The 19,222-nt window shown below is 44.1% G+C and overlaps 1 protein-coding gene across 1 annotated transcript in view; it reads left to right on the top strand.

The window, feature by feature from the left end:
• The window catches only part of LOC309550280 (maltase-glucoamylase-like), a gene marked incomplete at its 5' end in the record, with an annotated part of 526,737 nt that overhangs the window by 30,209 nt on the left and 477,306 nt on the right, over positions 1 to 19,222 (top strand). The window contains one exon of the mRNA XM_082250685.1: positions 6,496 to 6,605. Coding sequence (XP_082106811.1) covers positions 6,496 to 6,605 — 110 coding nt within the window. The remainder of the gene's footprint in view (positions 1 to 6,495; positions 6,606 to 19,222) is intronic.

The raw sequence follows: 19,222 nt of genomic DNA, 5'->3' as shown, positions 1-19,222 counted from the left end.
TACACATCTTTCCTTTTACAGGGTAGATAGGATAAGCTTAGAATGGGGGTGGGTGTAGATTTAGGCTTAGTTATGTTTTGAATGGAATTACGCTTTAACTGTCAACATTTAAATATTTTTTATTCATTTCTGTTTATTTTATATAGAGTGGGAAAGGGTTAGATGCTCTGTTGGTTTTTTATAGGACAATAAGTTATAAGAAATGCCCCTGACAGAGACATAAACAAACAGAAAACATATTTTAGTAGATTTGGGAAGGGACTAAAGAATATGAGAGTTATTTAACGCTGTCTGTACCTTCCTGTCCCAATGTCCACAACCCCACTTTTTTCTTTTATACAGATATTAAAAAGGCAGGAAGTGAAAATCTCATCAATGGGGGTCACCAACTGAAACAAAGTCTTGCAGAAATTTTACCTCTTTCCGACTCTATACAAAAGCAGATTTGCCTGAAACACAAAATTCCCTAATATTACCAAGCTAACACCAGTAAAAGTCATTTGATTTACTTTTAACGTGGTTGTAAACCTCAGACAATGAAATATGAACAAACCATATCCCTCTATAGCATTCTGTTTAACCACTTGCCGACCGCCGCACGACTATCTACGTCGGCGGTCAGCCCCTCACAGGCAAAGTGACGTAGGGCTACGTCGCTTGCTTGTGAGGGTCTAGGGAGCGAGCGCACGCCGCCGGAGGCGCGCTCCTGCTCCCGCGTGGTCACGGACCCCCCCGTGCGTGTGACCGGTGGACCCGATGTCCGCCGGTCACTCGGCGATCGGCGGGGGAGAGGGAGAAAGTCAGGCGGTTTGTGTAAACAAGCTGCCTGTCATTCTCCCCTGTGTATGAAGGATGATCATATGGTTCTACTATGTAGAACCGTTGATCACTCTTCATACATCTGAAGCCACAGCCAATCACAGTAGAAAGCACGCCCCTAGGGACACACATAGCCCCTCCCTTTCAAAAAAAAGTTAACCCCTTCACTGCCAGTGTCATTTTACAGTAACAGTGCATATGTATAGCACTGATTACTGTAGAAATGTCACTGGTAACCCCAAAAGTGGCAAAAATGTCAGTCAAGGGTCCGATCTGTCCGCCGCAATGTCGCAGTACCGCAAAAAAAATCGCAGATCGCCGCCATTACGCGTTAAAAAAAAACAACAAAAATGACAAAAATCTTTCCCTTTGTTAGTAAACGCGATAACTTTTGCGCAAACCAATCAAAATACGCTTTTTGCGTTTTTCTTTACCAAACATAGGTAGCATAAAACAAATTGGCCGAAAATGTTAAAAAATTTTGATTTTTACATTTTTTGGGGGGGAATTTCATATAAAAAAAATGTGATAAATATTGCTATTTTTGCAAAATTTACGCTCTTTTTTTGTTTATAGCGCATGATCAAAAAGTCGCACAGGTGATCAAATACCACCAAAAGAAAGCTCTGTTTGTGGGAAAAAAAGGACACCAAATTCGTTTAGATACAGCGTTGCACGACCGCGCAATTGTCCGTTAAAGTCACACAGTGCCGAATTGCAAAATACCCCCTGGTCAGGAAGGGGGTAAAATCTTCCGGGGCTTAAGTGGTTAAGAGGGACCCGATGGCAAAAAAATGGTGTAACCCCCCCCCCCAATATCATACCAGGCTCTATGCCCTCAACATTGGCAGGTACCTTGCCAAGAGGCCACCCCCCCCCCCCCCCCCGGCAAAGCATTTTGTCTCCAAGATCCTCTTCCCCACAACCCTGGACTAGTGGTAGTGGGGGTCTGTGGGCCTGGGGGCTTATTGGAACCTTTACCAATAAGGGAACCCCAGATACCACCCTCTTTATGCAAATGAAGAAGGGGCACATAGTACCCTTACTTATTCACAAAAAAAAAAACAAATGTACCCTAGAAAAACACCCAATAATTTGACCAGTCCTTTATTTAAAAAATAAATAAATAATTTCCCACAATGTACATCCATTGTTAATCACGATGTCCAGTGATACAGGTGCAGGTCAATCATGATGAATGATATCAGCTAGCCCACCCGAAAGAATCTCCTGCAATTCACATTCATTCTTGTCAAGCTAATGACTCTTCTGGGTCCCCACCACTAAACTAAACAAATAGATGGGGTCGGGCAAATATGACGCTGGATGTACATTGTAGGAGTTTTTTGTGTTTTTTTGTGTTTTTTTTTTAATAAAGGACTTGTGAAATGTTTAGATGTCTGTTACACCAGGGCTTGACAAATGTGCCTGAAATCTAGGAGCCAGCTAAAAAAGTTAGGAGCCAGTTTTTTTTTTTTTTTAAACTAACAACCAAGCTTTATTTAATAAAACGGATACTAAATTTACACATAAATACGACTAGAACCCCACTCTCCTCTATAGCACAATTGGATGAAAACAGACTGTCTGTCTCTTTCCATCCGATGCCATCTGATCCGATCCACGGGATGGATAGAAAATAGAACCACCATCCGTCTGTTTTTGGCGGACAGGATCAGATGGCGGCAGATTACTGCTCCATAGGGGAGAATGAAGGGTCCGATCAGGTCTGCCTGAAAAACTGACAGGCGGACCTGATCAGACAGTCCTTGTGAAAGGGGCCTTCGGCTGTGGCATGGCGATGAGGAAAAAAAAAAAAAAAGATATATATATATATATATATATATATATTATTATTATTTTTTTTTAATAATAATAGGAAAAAAAATATATATTTTTTTTATTTTTTTTAATAATTAAAAAAAAAAAAAAGAAAAAAATATTATTTAGTTTTTACATTTAAAAAATAAATTAAATTAATAATAAATAACCACACTCCCTGTCAAAGGTAACTAACTGGACAGGGAGATGGTAATGCATTGTGAACAGGCAGTGGAAACAGTCATTACAACAGTCATTACTCCTGGCCACCACAAGAGGGCGCCAGTTCCCCATTGGAAGCCTCTCATCTCAAGTAGGCTGAAAAGCCGGGGCCTCAATTTTCGGACGGCCCGGAAGTCCGTGCACTCTGTGCGCGGAAGTCCGTGCAAAAATGACAGGCCACCTTCTGCAGGGCACCCCAGGCGCCAGGTCGCTAATTCTAGTCGCAAATGCGACCTGGCGCCCAGGTTTTGTCGAGGCCTGTGTTACAGTACATTTTTTATTTTGTGAATCAATAGGGGTACTATGTACTCTCTACTCATTCACATAGGGTGCTAGTATCTGTGAGCACTCTTACTGGTAATGGGGGTTTCCAAATTCTGATAAGCCACAGAGGTTCTAACCCTTTCCTACTTCAGAGAAACATTGAAAACAATTAGATACACTTCAACAATAAACATTATTGTATTCTAAAGTATAAAGAAGTATAAGAAGAAGTATAAAGATAATTCTAAAGTGCCTATAATGGAAATATAGAACTTTTTTCCACTATTATTCTTTTTTGCCAATATAACAAGAGATGTAAACAATCTTAATACATTGTTCGGAATGTGCAATACAAATAAAGTATGAAATGTATATTCGCTTGCATTTTATAAGTGCATGAAGACAAACCTATAAGAACTTGATTTGGAAAATATATCAAGTATTTTACAAGTTTGATCTGGGATAGTGGGTTGCTTCTTGTCCAGTGATGGGAATAGATTAAGAGCCCATTCACACTAGCACAACTTGTGAGACGACTTGTGTAGCCCCAGGTCGCTTGACATAACAAAAGCAATGTTAATCAATCAGTGTCGTCTTAATTGGCACTACTGAAGTCGCTCCGACTTCAAAAAAGGGTCCTGTACTACTTTGAGGCGACCTGTGATCCGACTGTCCCATATACTTCAATGGGAGTCGCCTCCTTATCTTAATTGACACAACTTGTTATCAGACTTTCCAGGAAGAAGAAAGAGATTAGCCAGGCATTCCCCACAGACAAAGTCGCCTGTCTCTTCAAAGTAGTGTACAAGTCTCTTCCAAGTCTCTAAACAAGTCTCTTCCAAGTCTCTAAACAAGTCTCTTCCAAGTCTCTTCCAAGTCTCTAAACAAGTCTCTTCCAAGTCTCTTCCAAGTCTCTTCCAAGTCTCTAAACAAGTCTCTTCCAAGTCTCTAAACAAGTCTCTTCCAAGTCTCTAAATACGTCTCTTCCAAGTCTCTAAACAAGTCTCTTCCAAGTCTCTTCCAAGTCTCTAAACAAGTCTCTTCCAAGTCTCTAAACAAGTCTCTCCAAGTCTCTAAACAAGTCTCTTCCAAGTCTCTTCCAAGTCTCTTCCAAGTCTCTAAACAAGTCTCTTCCAAGTCTCTAAACAAGTCTCTTCCAAGTCTCTAAACAAGTCTCTTCCAAATCTCTTCCAAGTCTCTAAACAAGTCTCTTCCAAGTCTCTAAACAAGTCTCTTCCAAGTCTCTTCCAAGTCTCTAAACAAGTATCTTCCAAGTCTCTAAACAAGTCTCTTCCAAGTCTCTAAACAAGTCTCTTCCAAGTCTCTAAACAAGTCTCTTCAAGTCACAGGGCGACTTTCTGGTCGTGGTAGTGTGAGAGCCCATTCACACTAGCGCGACTTGTGAGACGACTTGTGTAGCCCCAGGTCGCTTGACATAACAAAAGCAATGTTAATCAATCAGTGTCGTCTTAATTGGCACTACTGAAGTCGCTCCGACTTCAAAAAAGGGTCCTGTACTACTTTGAGGCGACCTGTGATCCGACTGTCCCATATACTTCAATGGGAGTCGCCTCCTTATCTTAATTGACACAACTTGTTATCAGACTTTCCAGGAAGAAGAAAGAGATTAGCCAGGCATTCCCCACAGACAAAGTCGCCTGTCTCTTCAAAGTAGTGCACAAGTCTCTTCCAAGTCTCTAAACAAGTCTCTTCCAAGTCTCTAAACAAGTCTCTTCCAAGTCTCTTCCAAGTCTCTAAACAAGTCTCTTCCAAGTCTCTTCCAAGTCTCTAAACAAGTCTCTTCCAAGTCTCTAAACAAGTCTCTTCCAAGTCTCTAAATACGTCTCTTCCAAGTCTCTAAACAAGTCTCTTCCAAGTCTCTTCCAAGTCTCTAAACAAGTCTCTTCCAAGTCTCTAAACAAGTCTCTCCAAGTCTCTAAACAAGTCTCTTCCAAGTCTCTTCCAAGTCTCTTCCAAGTCTCTAAACAAGTCTCTTCCAAGTCTCTAAACAAGTCTCTTCCAAGTCTCTAAACAAGTCTCTTCCAAATCTCTTCCAAGTCTCTAAACAAGTCTCTTCCAAGTCTCTAAACAAGTCTCTTCCAAGTCTCTTCCAAGTCTCTAAACAAGTATCTTCCAAGTCTCTAAACAAGTCTCTTCCAAGTCTCTAAACAAGTCTCTTCCAAGTCTCTAAACAAGTCTCTTCAAGTCACAGGGCGACTTTCTGGTCGTGGTAGTGTGAGAGCCCATTCACACTAGCGCGACTTGTGAGACGACTTGTGTAGCCCCAGGTCGCTTGACATAACAAAAGCAATGTTAATCAATCAGTGTCGTCTTAATTGGCACTACTGAAGTCGCTCCGACTTCAGAAAAGGGTCCTGTACTACTTTGAGGCGACCTGTGATCCGACTGTCCCATATACTTCAATGGGAGTCGCCTCCTTATCTTAATTGACACGACTTGTTATCAGACTTTCCAGGAAGAAGAAAGATATTAGCCAGGCATTCCCCACAGACAAAGTCGCCTGTCTCTTCAAAGTAGTGCATAAGTCTCTTCCAAGTCTCTTCCAAGTCTCTTCCAAGTCTCTAAACAAGTCTCTTCCAAGTCTCTTCCAAGTCTCTAAACAAGTCTCTTCCAAGTCTCTAAACAAGTCTCTTCCAAGTCTCTAAACAAGTCTCTTCCAAGTCTCTAAACAAGTCTCTTCCAAGTCTCTTTCAAGTCTCTTCCAAGTCTCTAAACAAGTCTCTCCAAGTCTCTTCCAAGTCTCTTCCAAGTCTCTAAACAAGTCTCTTCCAAGTCTCTAAACAAGTCTCTTCCAAGTCTCTAAACAAGTCTCTTCCAAGTCTCTTCCAAGTCTCTTCCAAGTCTCTAAACAAGTCTCTTCCAAGTCTCTAAACAAGTCTCTTCCAAGTCTCTAAACAAGTCTCTTCCAAGTCTCTAAACAAGTCTCTTCCAGGTCTCTTCCAAGTCTCTAAACAAGTCTCTTCCAAGTCTCTAAACAAGTCTCTTCCAAGTCTCTAAACAAGTCTCTTCCAAGTCTCTTCCAAGTCTCTAAACAAGTCTCTTCAAGTCACAGGGCGACTTTCTGGTCGTGGTAGTGTGAACCGGCTCTCAAAATACAAATCTGCTAGAAACAAAAACAAAACAATTGACAGGATGAAAACACGTACTATCATTGACAGATGAGGTAGAATGAAACATTGTAGACCTGGTAATTATTTTGAAGTTCCACCATATAGCTGCCTACAACTAATTTCTTCAATATGTTGTGTTGGGAATATAGAACATTTACGTTTATGGCTTTACCTAATGTCATCTTTTTTTCTATTTGTATAAATACATGATAATAAACTTTTGAATGACTTCCAACAGGATTTGACGCTCATCTAAAAAGACTGGCTACTCCTACTGTTTTTGGGACAGAAGTAGAGGAGTTGCATCTCACTGCAGAAATACAGAGCAAAAATCGGTTCAGATTTAAGGTTTGTGTTTTCAGTTGTTACTACGTGTCAAATGAAATAGGGGTTGGTCTGATATTTCAAAACTGTTTTCACAAAAGATCTTGGAATCACTCATTCATTTATAACTGACAAAGTTAGGGGTTTAAAGTGTTCTTTCTAAATGGTGTTATCTACACAGTGTATTTAAAAATGTTAACCACTTGCCGACTGCCTAACGCAGATCTACGTTGGCAGTCAGCCCCTCACAGGCAAAGTGACGTAGGTCTACGTCGATAGCTTGTGAGGGTCTAGGGAGCGAGCGCGCGCCGCCGGAGGCGCACTCCCGCTCCCGCGCAGTCACGCACCCCCCCGCGCGTGTGACCGGCTGACCCGATGTCCGCCGGTCACTCTGCGATTGTCGGGGGAGAGGGAGAAAGTCAAGCGGCTTGTGTAAACAAGCTGCCTGTCATTCTCCCCTGTGTATGAAGGATGATCATACGGTTCTACTATGTAGAACCGTTGATCAATGTTCATACATCTGAAGCCACAGCCAATCACAGTAGAAAGCACGCCCCTAGGGACACACATAGCCCCTCCCTTTCAAAAAAAGTTAACCCCAAGTGTCATTTTTACAGTAACAGTGCATATGTATAGCACTGACTACTGTAGAAATGTCACTGGTAACCCCAAAAGTGTCAAAAATGTCAGTCAAGGGTCCGATCTGTCCGCCGCAATCTCGCAGTACCGCAAAAAAATCGCAGATCGCCGCCATTACGCGTTATAAAAAAAAACAACAAAAATGACAAAAATCTTTCCCTTTGTTAGTAAACGCGATAACTTTTGCGCAAACCAATCAAAATACGCTTTTTGAGATTTTTTTTTACCAAACATAGGTAGCAGAAAACAAATTGGCCGAAAATGTTAAAAAATTTTGATTTTTACATTTTTTGGGGGGAATTTCATATAAAAAATGTGAAAAATATTGTTATTTTTGCAAAATTTACGCTCTTTTTTTGTTTATAGCGCATGATCAAAAAATCCCACAGGTGATCAAATACCACCAAAAGAAAGCTCTGTTTGTGGGAAAAAAAGGAGGTCAAATTCGTTTAGGTACAGCGTCGCACGACCGCGCAATTGTCCGTTAAAGTCACACAGTGCCGAATCGCAAAATACCCCCTGGTCAGGAAGGGGGTAAAATCTTCCGGGGGTTAAGTGGTTAAATAATCCATTCTACTGATTTTGTTCTATACATCCATTTATGTTTCTTTTTTTTTTTTTTTTAACCGTTATCACCAATTCTATTAATTAAAGCTACGTATTGGTTTTGTTTCTTGTGAAAACTTATATTGTCTAGCATCATTGGTGTCATGCTGCAGCTATCCTTCATTGAGAGTAAGCCCGAGAACTGAGAACTCATGACCACTGATCGCTCAGTTCTCTGTCTTCTTAGAGTGCTGGGCTGCAGAGGACACAAGCGCACCTGGCTTCGATTCTCAGCCACGTGCTGGGAGGCAAAGCCAGCTTTCAATCAGGCATTTGGGTGGATCCAGACAATATGGTTGGAATCCTTCTAGAGCCTGAAGCGGTTCTATGGCGTCAGCGTAAAGCAGGCTTTAGCCCGCTATAAGCTGACTCTGTATCACCAGACAGCAAAAGTAAATGCACTCCTGTGACCCAGAAGAGAAGTATGGCCAAAAAAGCATTGGCCATACTTCTCTTTTATGAAAGTCCAGTCAGCAGCTTAATCTTACCTCCCTTTTGCTTCCCTGTTGGCTCGGTTGCACAGTTGGGAGTAAGTAAAAATACCCTGTACTTCCAGGTGTGGCCAAGGCACAGGACACTGTAAGACCTCTATATGTTTTGTAGACTAAAATACAATTATTACTGGGCTGTATTGCTTGAGCAAAATGAACTTATCTCAAATTTAACTAAATTTTTTCTTTTTTTTTACTTTTAATAGATTTTTATTGATCCATTTTTGACATAAGATAAGCATTAACATTGAATAAAACAGCACAAACAATGTACTTTATGAAATTGTTGACAACAATCAGTAAACATATAAGACAAGAATGGTATTTGTTGAAAATCACAGACTTTTTAACTACCTCAATACTGGGCACTTAAACCCCCTTCCTTCCCAGACCAATTTTCAGCTTTTAGCGCTGTTGCAATTTGAATGACAATTTGCGCGGTCATGCAACACTGTACCTAAACCAAATTTATGTTATTTTTTCCCCACAAATAGAGATTTCTTTTGGTGGTATTTGATCACCATCAGGTTTTTTCTTTTTTGGTGCACAAATAAAAAAAGACTGAAAAGTTTGAAAAAAAAAAAAGTTTTTTTGTTTAGGTTATAGAATTTTGTAAATAGATATGTTTTTTCCTGCACTGATGAGCACTGATGATGCCGCACTGACAGGCACTGATGAGGAGACACTGATGGGGTGGCACTTATGGGGTGGCACTGATATGCAGCACTGATGGGCACTGATAGGTAGCACTGATATGCAGCACTGATGGGCACTGATATGTGGCACTGATAGATAGCACTGATATGCAGCATTGGTGGGCACTGATAGGCAGCGCTGATGGGCACTGATAGGCAGCACTGATGGGCACTGATTGGCGGCACTGATGGGCACTGATAGGTGGCACTGTTGGGCAGCAATGATCGGCACTGATCGGCACTGATGGGGGGCACTGATCGGCACTGATGGGGGGCACTGATGGGCACTGATAGGCGGCACTGGTGGGCAGTAATGGGCACTGGTGGGCGGCACTGATAGATGGCATTGGTGGGCAACACTGATAGGGAGGGCACTGGGGGGCTTTCTGAGCCCTGCTTGCCATCCCTGGTGGCCATGGTGGGCATCCCTGGTGGTCATGGGTGGGCATCCCTGGTGGCTTAGTGGCACCCCTCCCCCCCCAAGGCTGTACTGGTAATCAATCATCTGATTACCAGCACAGACCCCCCCTGTGATCAGTGAGTAATTAGAAATACTCACTGATCACCCCCGCAGCAGCACCGATCCTCTTCTCTTCTCCTCACTGACAGGATCTGTCAGGAGGAGAAGAGATCGAAGCCGTTACAACGGCTGTATTTACATTACATGACAGCTGTGATTGGACACAGCCGTCATGTGATCAGGAGGGCCAATCACAGGGCCCTCCTGCCGAATGATGTTGCTCTGTGTCCGAGGGACACAGACACATCGAGATCGCGCCGCTGCGCGTGCCCGCGGTGGCGCGATCTCTCTCCTTCTGAAGGACGTTCCGGAACGTCCATTCAGAAGGACGAGACTCCCACCCGGCCGTATATTTACAATGGCCCGGGTGGGAGGTGGTTAACTTAAAGGTTTTTATTGGATTTTTCAAGAACATACAGAAAGAAAAAAGCTTTGCAATAGCAATACAACATACCAAAAGACCACAACGTGGTCGAAATGATGATATAAACAAAGAAGAAGAAGTGGATTACGCTTCAACTGTCAGCAAAAAGCAAATAGAACTAGTTAGCAATGCAAGCAATGTATCCACATACTGAAACAAAAAAAAAAACGGAGTGATGTGATAAAGCAGTAATACATGACCACCAGTTGACACAAGAATGTTTGAGTTACCTGTCTCCTGTACTCCTTGGTAGGTAAGGTGAATAGTTGGGCACACCTCACAGCCTCCGCCTCCCGGGCACCCCCAAGGGGATCAAAACTGTGCCTAAGGGCAGAGACCATGAGGAGGAGCCGGAGTGTTCCCTGACAGGGGACTAGGTGGTAACCATAGCAAGGGGGGAAAGTGAGCTAGAAAGGGGGGAAAGCGACTGCTCAGCGCTTAGACCAACTGATCCAAGGTTGCCAGTGCAGATTAGTATAGTGTGCTGAATTGTTTTTAAGGGAGAGAGTGCGCTCAAACATGTAGTGCGTGTTCACAAGGTCAACAACCTCCTTAACTGTCGAGGAAAGCGCTTGTTTCCAAGCTCCGGTAAGGACGAGTCTCGCTGCCAACAGAATATGTAGGATTGAATGTCTAAGGGTCCTGGAGATTTCTTCTATCCCAAGTGATAATAGTGCCAAACTCGGATTGATCAAGATAGAGATCTGCGATACTTCAGAGATGACCGCAAATACGCCCCTCCAATAATGCAGTAGCTTTGGACATTGCCACAGTGTATGGAAAAGAGTGCCCTCCTCACCACACAATCTCCAGCAGGTATTATCGTACTTACTATCAAATCTGTGTAATCTCAAGGGGGGTCAGGTACCATTTAAGAGATATTTTTAGGGAGAGCTCCCATAAAGTTGAGCAGCTAGTAACTTCATGGATGGATTGGAGTGTCCGGGTCCATTGCCTATCTGTATAAGTTATCCCCATTGTATATGGGGGTGGTCTTGATAAAGAGCTTTTTATGTTGGAGGAGGTTATAGAAGAGGGTGATTCCCTTTTGTTTAGGGGGCCCAGAAGAAGAGAGATACTTCCAGGCTGGAGTAGATATAAATTGCGGCCATGGTGGAATGGAATTCAGGAAATGAACCAATCTCTGATATGTGAAGAGAAACGTGTGGGGAAGGTGGAATTTAGTTTGGAGTGTGGGGAATGATAGTATCTCGGAGCCTTGATACATATCATCTATATATTCAATACCTTTCCTCCGCCAATCCACAAAGTATGCACAGTCCATAAGGGAATGAAGTACTGTAATAGGAATCCGGAGAGGAGTTTGTGCAGAGGCAGAGGACTGTTGTGCTAGCAAAATCCTCCAGGCCGTAGCCGCTGCTTTCATAAATGGCGGAAGATGGGAGGGTATCTTAGCTCCTAAGGTGGTTGCCATGAGCCAGGCCGGTAAATCCCTTTTGATACAATAGGAGGCTTCGATCGAGCCCCATAGAGTCATGGGGACCGGCCGGAACTAATCCTGAAATTGGGTGAGAACCGATGCAATGTAGTAATCTTGTACGTCCACATACCCTGCACCCCCCACTGATCTATGCTTAATAAGTTTAGTAAGTTTAGTATGCGCACATCTAGGTTTTTTACCTTGCCAGATAAATTTAGAAATCATTGATTGAAGAGATTTAAAATAGTATTTCGGAATTGGGATAGGGAGTGTTCGGAACAAATAAAGCAGTTTTGAAGGCTGCCAGTCTCCCAAGCCAGGAAAACTCAGAGGAAGCCAAGTGCTTAAGGTTATCTTGTAGAGTGGAGCGGGCTGGAATGAAATTGTGCTTAAATAGCGTTTTAGCGGAAGCTGTCAAATGTACTCCAAGGTAGGAAATACATTTGTCTTCCCAGACATAAGGAAATTGCTGTTGAAGAAGGTTGCTCGTAGTAGCGTCTATCCCTATGCCCAGGATATGAGATTTCGATTTGTTTACTTTATATAAGGAAAACCATTTTAAAGTCCGCTGAATTTCCGGCAGGGAGGCGTTGGGATTAGTTACCATAAGAATAACGTCATCTGCAAATAGACTAATTTTGTGGTGCTGATCCGCCAGACGGATCCCTGAAATTTTAGGGTTAGATCGAATATGTTCAGCAAGGGTTTCCATAATCATATTAAAGATCAATGGGGAGAGGGGGCAGCCCTGTCTGGTGCCGTTGGTTATACTAAATGGGATGGAGATGACTTCTGTAGTGCAAACTATTGCCGAGGGAGTGGAATACAGTGCCATGATGGCATTATGTAGAAAACCATGTATACCGAATTTGTGGAGGACAGCTGATAGGAATCCCCAGTGGACCCTGTTGAACGCCTTCTCCGCATCCAGGGAGAGGAGCAGAGAAGGCGTTCCAGAGAGGTCCGCATGGTGGATAACATTGATAACACGTCTCGTGGCATCTGATGCCTGACGGCCTTTGGTGAAGCCAGATTGGTCCTTATGTATAATGGAGGGAAGGAGATCCACCAACCTGGTAGCTATCAATTTGGCATAGATCTTTACGTCCATATTCAAAAGGGAAATAGGCCTAAAGTTCTGGGGTTGATTGGGCTCCTTTCCAGGTTTGGGTAGAGTCACAACCATAGCCTTTAACATTTCGCCTGGGAAGGAGGAGGAAGAGGCAGCATTATTGAACACACCACGTAATAGCGGAATTAAGGAGGATTGAAACGTTTTATAGTATTCGGCCCAATAGCCGTCAGGGCCTGGGGATTTCAGGTTGGGAAGAGCAGAAATGGCGACAGCAATTTCCTGATCTGAGAAAGGACGATTGAGAGACTCCAGGTCAACAGTAGGAATAGATGGCAACTTAATATGGTCAAGGAAGGAAGCGATATCCTGCGGAGAGGGTTGGTGTGTCACCGGGTCATCCTTGAGATTGTATAAAGATGCGTAGTTGGAGCTGAAAGCATTTGCTATGAGATTTGGTTTAAGTAATTTTGTCTTCGAATCAGAATAGTACATGCAAGGGATCTTGGATTTAAGTCTTTGCCGCTTAATACGCAGGGCCATTGCTTTAGTGGCTTTGTTGTTAGTGGAATAGGCGGTAGCCTTCCACTTTTTAAGAGAAGTGCTAAATTTTTCTAATAGGAAAGCTCTAAGGTCCTGTCTTAGGGCAAATATTTGTGACTGCAGGGTAGGAGATAGGGATTGTTTGTGTTGTGAGTCCAGGGAAGAAAGTTTGCGGGTAATCTCATCAATCTGCTGTGTCCTCCTCTTCCTGTCCCTGGCTCCTAGTTGCATAAACACCCCTCTCAAGACTGCTTTATGAGCATTCCACATGACCAGCGGGTCAGAGTCAGGTTGCAAATTTTCAGATATGTAGTTGTCAAGATGCGTTTGGATTTCTTCAACATAGGATGGGTTAGAGATGAGATGATTGTGCAACCTCCACACAAAGGTGGAGTATGCTGGTGGGCCATGGGAGGTTGTAATACTCAGCGGCGAGTGATCTGACCAGGTAGCCGTGTGGAGCTCTGCAGCCGAAACATGGTCTAGTAAATGCTTATCAGAGATACACAGATCTATGCGCGAGTAGGTGCCGTGACGCGGGGAAAGGAAGGAATAATCCCTCTCCGACGCATGACAGCACCTCCACACGTCGTAGAGGTCGTTGGACCATAAAAATTTTGACAAAGAAGAATTATGTCGTTTTGACGCTGCGGAAGAATCCATATCACTGTCCGGAGCAAGGTTGAAGTCCCCACAGACAAGGAGGTTGCCAAATTGAAGTGCTTTAGCTTTACATACTACAGAGCCTATGAAAGGCATTTGGTGGCTATTGGGTGCATACAAATTCACAATAGTATACTGTCTATTGTCTATGGAGCATCTGAGGATGATGTAGCGCCCTTTGGGGTTCAGGATAGATTCATGGTGCGTGAACGCCAGAGAGTGTTTGGTGGCCAGAAGGACTCCCTTGCGTTTCTTTTTCCCTGAGGCCATATATATAGTGGGGTAGTTCTTATGACTACACTTGGGAGTTGCAGAGCTAGCGAAATGCGTTTCATGTACACAGAGGATGTCCCCCTTGAGTGAGCATGCGGTGGACCACAGAGAGGCTCGCTTGGCAGGGTGGTTCAGACCTCTGGCGTTGATGGACACAATGTTAAATGACATAGTATTTGGTAGAGAGAAGGCCTATCAGGTGCAATGTGGAGAGAGAAGACGCTTCCTCAGAAGGGCTTGCAAGAAAATACAGGTGCAATTGACAGTTGGGATGTACAGTTACCTTACGAGGTAGAATGATGCTGGATGGGAACTCTCGCAGCACAACAGGTCGATTCACAGGACTAGAGGGGACGGTAAGTTCTCTGCGTAGAGGTCAACGGTGGTCACTCCGAGATCAACACACTAGCTAAGTAGACTAGGTACTGAAAGACGGTGAGAAAGCAGTACGTTCAATGTAACAAGAGTTGTTCCTGTTAGAGAAAGAGAGAATTACAACAAGAAAAGTCGTGCACAACTATGCACAGGCACTGAAGCTAAGGACTATGCTCAGTGGTCCGATTATCAACAAGTGCAAACAATCAGCAAGTGGAACCCTGTGTCAGGCTTGCTGATAACGAATCGGGGGTACTCCACCAAGGTGGAAACACAGTACGTGGAATAAGAAGAGATAAACACACATTTGTAGCCCGGCCGGACTATGTGAAGCTGATGAGGGGTAGCTCTGAACTCATGGTTAAACTCTGTGGTGATCCTCCACCCAGATCCTCACCCCTGAGGTGGTCTGGATCTGGGTGGAGGAGGTTGTCTTGGGCCATCATGGAAGCCCTTAGGGAGTTCCGGAATGATACCCCAAGAGTGTAGTAGCTTCATCCCACCTTCGATAGTAGAGATAGTGTGGGGAATCCCGTTGTGCGTGACCAGTAACGTGGCAGGATGGCGCCATTTATAGGTGATTTTGTGATTGAAGAGAGCCTTGGTCAGGGTCTTCAATTGCCGTCGTTGCTGGAGAGTATGTTGAGACAGATCTGCGTACAGCTGAATAGCCTCGTATGGAGCTGGCAATGTGCCCAGTTTCCTGTACATTTGCAGGATTCTTTCCTTAGCAGGGTAAAAGTGTATACGCAGTAGTACATCCCTGGGAACAGATTCCTCTAGATGATGAGGTCTAGGGAGCCTATGGATCCTATCGGTAGTTAACTCTATAGGTGACAGCTCCGGAACTAGGGTGGAGAACATACTAGATGCATATTGTTGTAAGTCAGCGGGTTGCACAGACTCAGGAATGCCCCTTATCTTTATATTGTTACGGCGAGAGCGATCCTCAAGGTCCGCCAATTTATGTTTGATCCAGTCATGATCATCTCGCTGTTCAGTATAGGCATCAGTGAGATCGTTCACTGTGTCTGTGCATTCCTCCATTTTGTTTTCTATATGTGTCACCCTTCTGCCCATTTGTGACATTTCACAGGAAAACTTCTGCATTATAGTGGAAAGATTCGCCATCAGAGAGGATTGGAAAGTAATCAGCATGTTTTTCATGGTTGTATCCAGCACAGGTTGTCCTGTGGTGGGAAATGCAGCAATTGAGGACTGTAGCGCTGACATGGAGTACATAGAGGGTAGTGGTGTACTCACAGTAGGATCCGGCATGTCCTCCGGTTCCATCCGCATGCGGGTCTTGGCGGGGCTGCCGGTGACCGGGGTCGCTGGAGGAGAGGTCGGTGAGGAGCCAGGTGATCGGGCTTCCGGAATCAACGGTAGCGCATCTGGTAGATCCGTATAGGCCGCGGCATCTCCCCCCTCAGCAGGCGCGGCGGCGCCATCTTGGGTCTTCCCAGGCTGTGCGGGCGGCTTAGAGAAGAAGGCCGTAAGCTTGGTAGGGCCCCTTTCCTCCTTTCTTTTGCGGGATGCCATGTCTCCAAGTAATCAGGGGTGCGAGCGGAATAAGTTTGGGTGCTGGGCTTCTTTGTGCTGCCCCGATGCTGGTGGATTCTCCGGCCAGTTACAAGGAGCTCTCAGCTCATGCAGCCATTCAGCTCGCGCGCAAGCCACGCCCCCCGAAAATCACAGACTTGAGTATCAGGTAACTAGAGGAGTAATTGAGATGAAAATAAGTGAGTACTACTACAGATGCCCCTAATGGGAACATAATGCATCCATAGGGTGGAGACTGTGTATCCAATCACACTCCTGTATATAGAGAAAAAAACACGGTACAAAGCTAAATTCAGAAACATCAAACAAATAACATTGGCCAATGATAGTGTTGTTGTCCTCTAACAATTATGGGGAAAAAAAAAAGAGAAAGCGAGGAAGAGAGTTGACCAATCCTGAAATTCACGTTAGTGTTCTTTACTACTGTATCAAGTTTTTGGGAAAGGGAGAGGAAAGGGAAGGAAGGAAGGAGCGGAAGGAGCTTCCTTTGGTATGTCATAGTGACATACCAAAGGAAGGGAAGAGCAGAAAAGAGAAAGTGTACAAACTAGAGTGGAAATCAAAGAATGAGAAAAATGCCAAATTAGAAATAGAGAATGAAAAATAGAGACCAGGGTGGGTTAGTCTTTGTTGAGGAAAGAGAGAGTAAGCACTCATCCAGAGATTGGAACTTTCATAAAGTTTGCCCAAGGTTCCCAGATTGACTAACTTTCTTCTCCGGTGCCATGATCCATGAAATCTTTCTTTTAGCTCTTGTGAATGACACATAGGGTTGTTTCCACGACCTGGCAATGGTTAACTAAATACCCGTTAACATAAACTGAATTAGCCTTTGGGTATTTTTAGGATCGAGTCTCACTGGAGCGTTAAGCAGGGCCGTTTGGAGAGACTTAGTAATTGGAATGCCTGTGACTTTACGGAGCACATTGAAGGTTTTATTCTAAAAGCTTCTTATTTTGGGGTAGCTCCACCAGGTATGAAGCATGTCCCCATAGAGGTCATAGCCTCTGAAGCAGATTGGAGTAGATGAGGGATAGATTTTAGATTTGCTTTGGCTAATGTCACGTTTAACATGCCCTTAGTGGCTCTGGCTACAATTCTATACCATTCCTCAGGAGACCATTCGAAAGCCAAGTCAGTTTCCCATGCTAGCATATATTGAGTTTTGGATTGGTCCAAGGAAAGCGACTGATATTCTCCCCCTCTGCTCTCTGTCTTGGCCACACCAGCTCTCGTATGGAGTAATAGTTGGGGGTTGAATTCATGAGTTGCAGAGTGTGTGTTGGAAGTAGGAAATTTGTGCAAATCTGAACTTCTCTGTTAGGCATATCAAGCTTATTAATGCAGTATGTTTCAGATATTGGGCCGGATGGTAGAAAAAAATTACTAATTCTATATAGCCCTTTGTCTAGCCACCATTTAAAGGCTTGGATATCAATGCCTGGGGTGAACAGGGGTTTTTTGAAGATATGAGGTAGGGGCTTTATATGGGGAAACTAGCCCCGTATGATTCCTAAGGGAGTCCCATAGAGAAAAGGAATAAGAGAGGGTTGGGGCCATGATTGGGGGTCTCGCCTTAGAAGGGCACCATGAAAGGTAGCCTAAAGTGTAGCGTGGAACGGTCTGTCTTTATGTTAATCCAATCCAGAATTCCCGATTTCCTATAGACCTCAGAAAGTTGTGCTAGATGGGTTGCCTGGTAGTACCAGAGCAGATTAGGAAGGTTGAGGTCCCCTTGATTACGAGGATGAAAGAGAACCTTTTTAGATAAATGATAGCCCTTTAATCCCCAGATGAATTTAATGATTTTGGATGGGAGGCGATTCAGGAAGTCTCTGGGGACTGGGATTGGGAGGGATCTGAAGAAATAAAGAATTTGTGGGAGCAAAGTCATCTTTATTGAATTAATGCAATTTAACCAGGATAATTCTAGGCGGTCCCATTTGGCTATATCTGATCCCAATTTTTCCGCTAAAGGGGGAAAGTTAAACTTAAAAAGTTGAAGGATTATAAGAGGTGCATGAAAGTCAGCCAGCCCCAAGTCTGATGTACTCACCCTCCAGTCTGTCACCAACCAAGTAGACCTGTCTCATGATACAAAGAACAGGGGTTTAGTTGACACACATTTGCAAACGCATGTGTAAGCTGCAGAGCCACAACACGGCACCCTGTTTTATCTGCAGTCCTAACACTGCTAATTTAGTGTCTCCACACTGGGAGCACATGGCTGCTAATGGATGGATGGGGGAACAGGTGGTCCTTTCCAGTTTGTACCATCGTTACAACTTAGTTTTTTGAGTCTTGAGACAACAGACCAGTCATGGATGGGGGTGGGTTGGGGGAGGTTGGGCTGTCTCCCTCCCACCTGTTCCCCCATCCATCCATTAGCAGCCATGTGCTCCAAGTGGGGAGACACTAAATTAGGAGTGTTAGGACTGCAGATAAAACAGGGTGCCATGTAGTGGCTCTGCAGCTTACACATGCATTTGCAAATGTGTGTCAACTAAACCCCTGTTCTTTGTATCATGAGACAGGTCTACTTGGTTGGTGACAGACTGGAGGATGAGTACATCAGACTGGGGGCTGGCTGACTTTCATGCACCTTTTATAATCCTTCAACCTCATTTTTTTCTTGATACAGGGATGGAGACGCCGGGCACTACCTGCTGGGGTCTCACTTAAAGTCCCACCTAGCCTATTGTGTTTAAGCAACCAGGGATGGAGACGCCTTGCCTACAGCTTGGTGCCTCATATAAAGTCCCACCGTGCGATTTTCATGCATTTTTGGTGGATGCAGTCTGATTTGACCTTATTTTTTCCGTATACAGGGATGGAGACCAATAGCATGACCTGCTTGTCTCACACAAAGTCCCAAATAGGAAATTAGGGATTGAAAGGCATTGTGCTTTACAGGCCATGCCCCATATATAAAATCCCTATCTGTCTTTATACTACATCCACCCAGGGGATGGATGTGTAATGCTTCTCAGCTGGTCCTTTCCAGTTTGTACCTTTGTTACAACTTAGTTTTTTGAGTTTTGAGAAAACAGACCAGTCATGGATGGGGGTGGGTTGGGGGAGGTTGGGCTGTCTCCCTCCCACCTGTTCCCCCATCCATCCATTAGTGGCCATGTGCTCTCAGTGTGGAGACACTAAATTAGGAGTGTTAGGACTGCAGATAAAACAGGGTGCCATGTAGTGGCTCTGCAGTTTACTCATGTGTTTGCAAATGTGTGTCAACTAAACCCCTGTTCTTTGTATCATGAGACAGGTCTACTTGGTTGGTGACAGACTGGAGGGTGAGTACATCAGACTGGGGGCTGGCTGACTTTCATG

The sequence above is a fragment of the Pelophylax lessonae genome (assembly GCF_965119305.1).
Source record: "Pelophylax lessonae genome assembly, chromosome: 3".
NCBI classification, from domain to species: Eukaryota; Metazoa; Chordata; class Amphibia; order Anura; family Ranidae; genus Pelophylax; species Pelophylax lessonae.
This window is presented reverse-complemented; position numbering and strand designations above follow the sequence as displayed.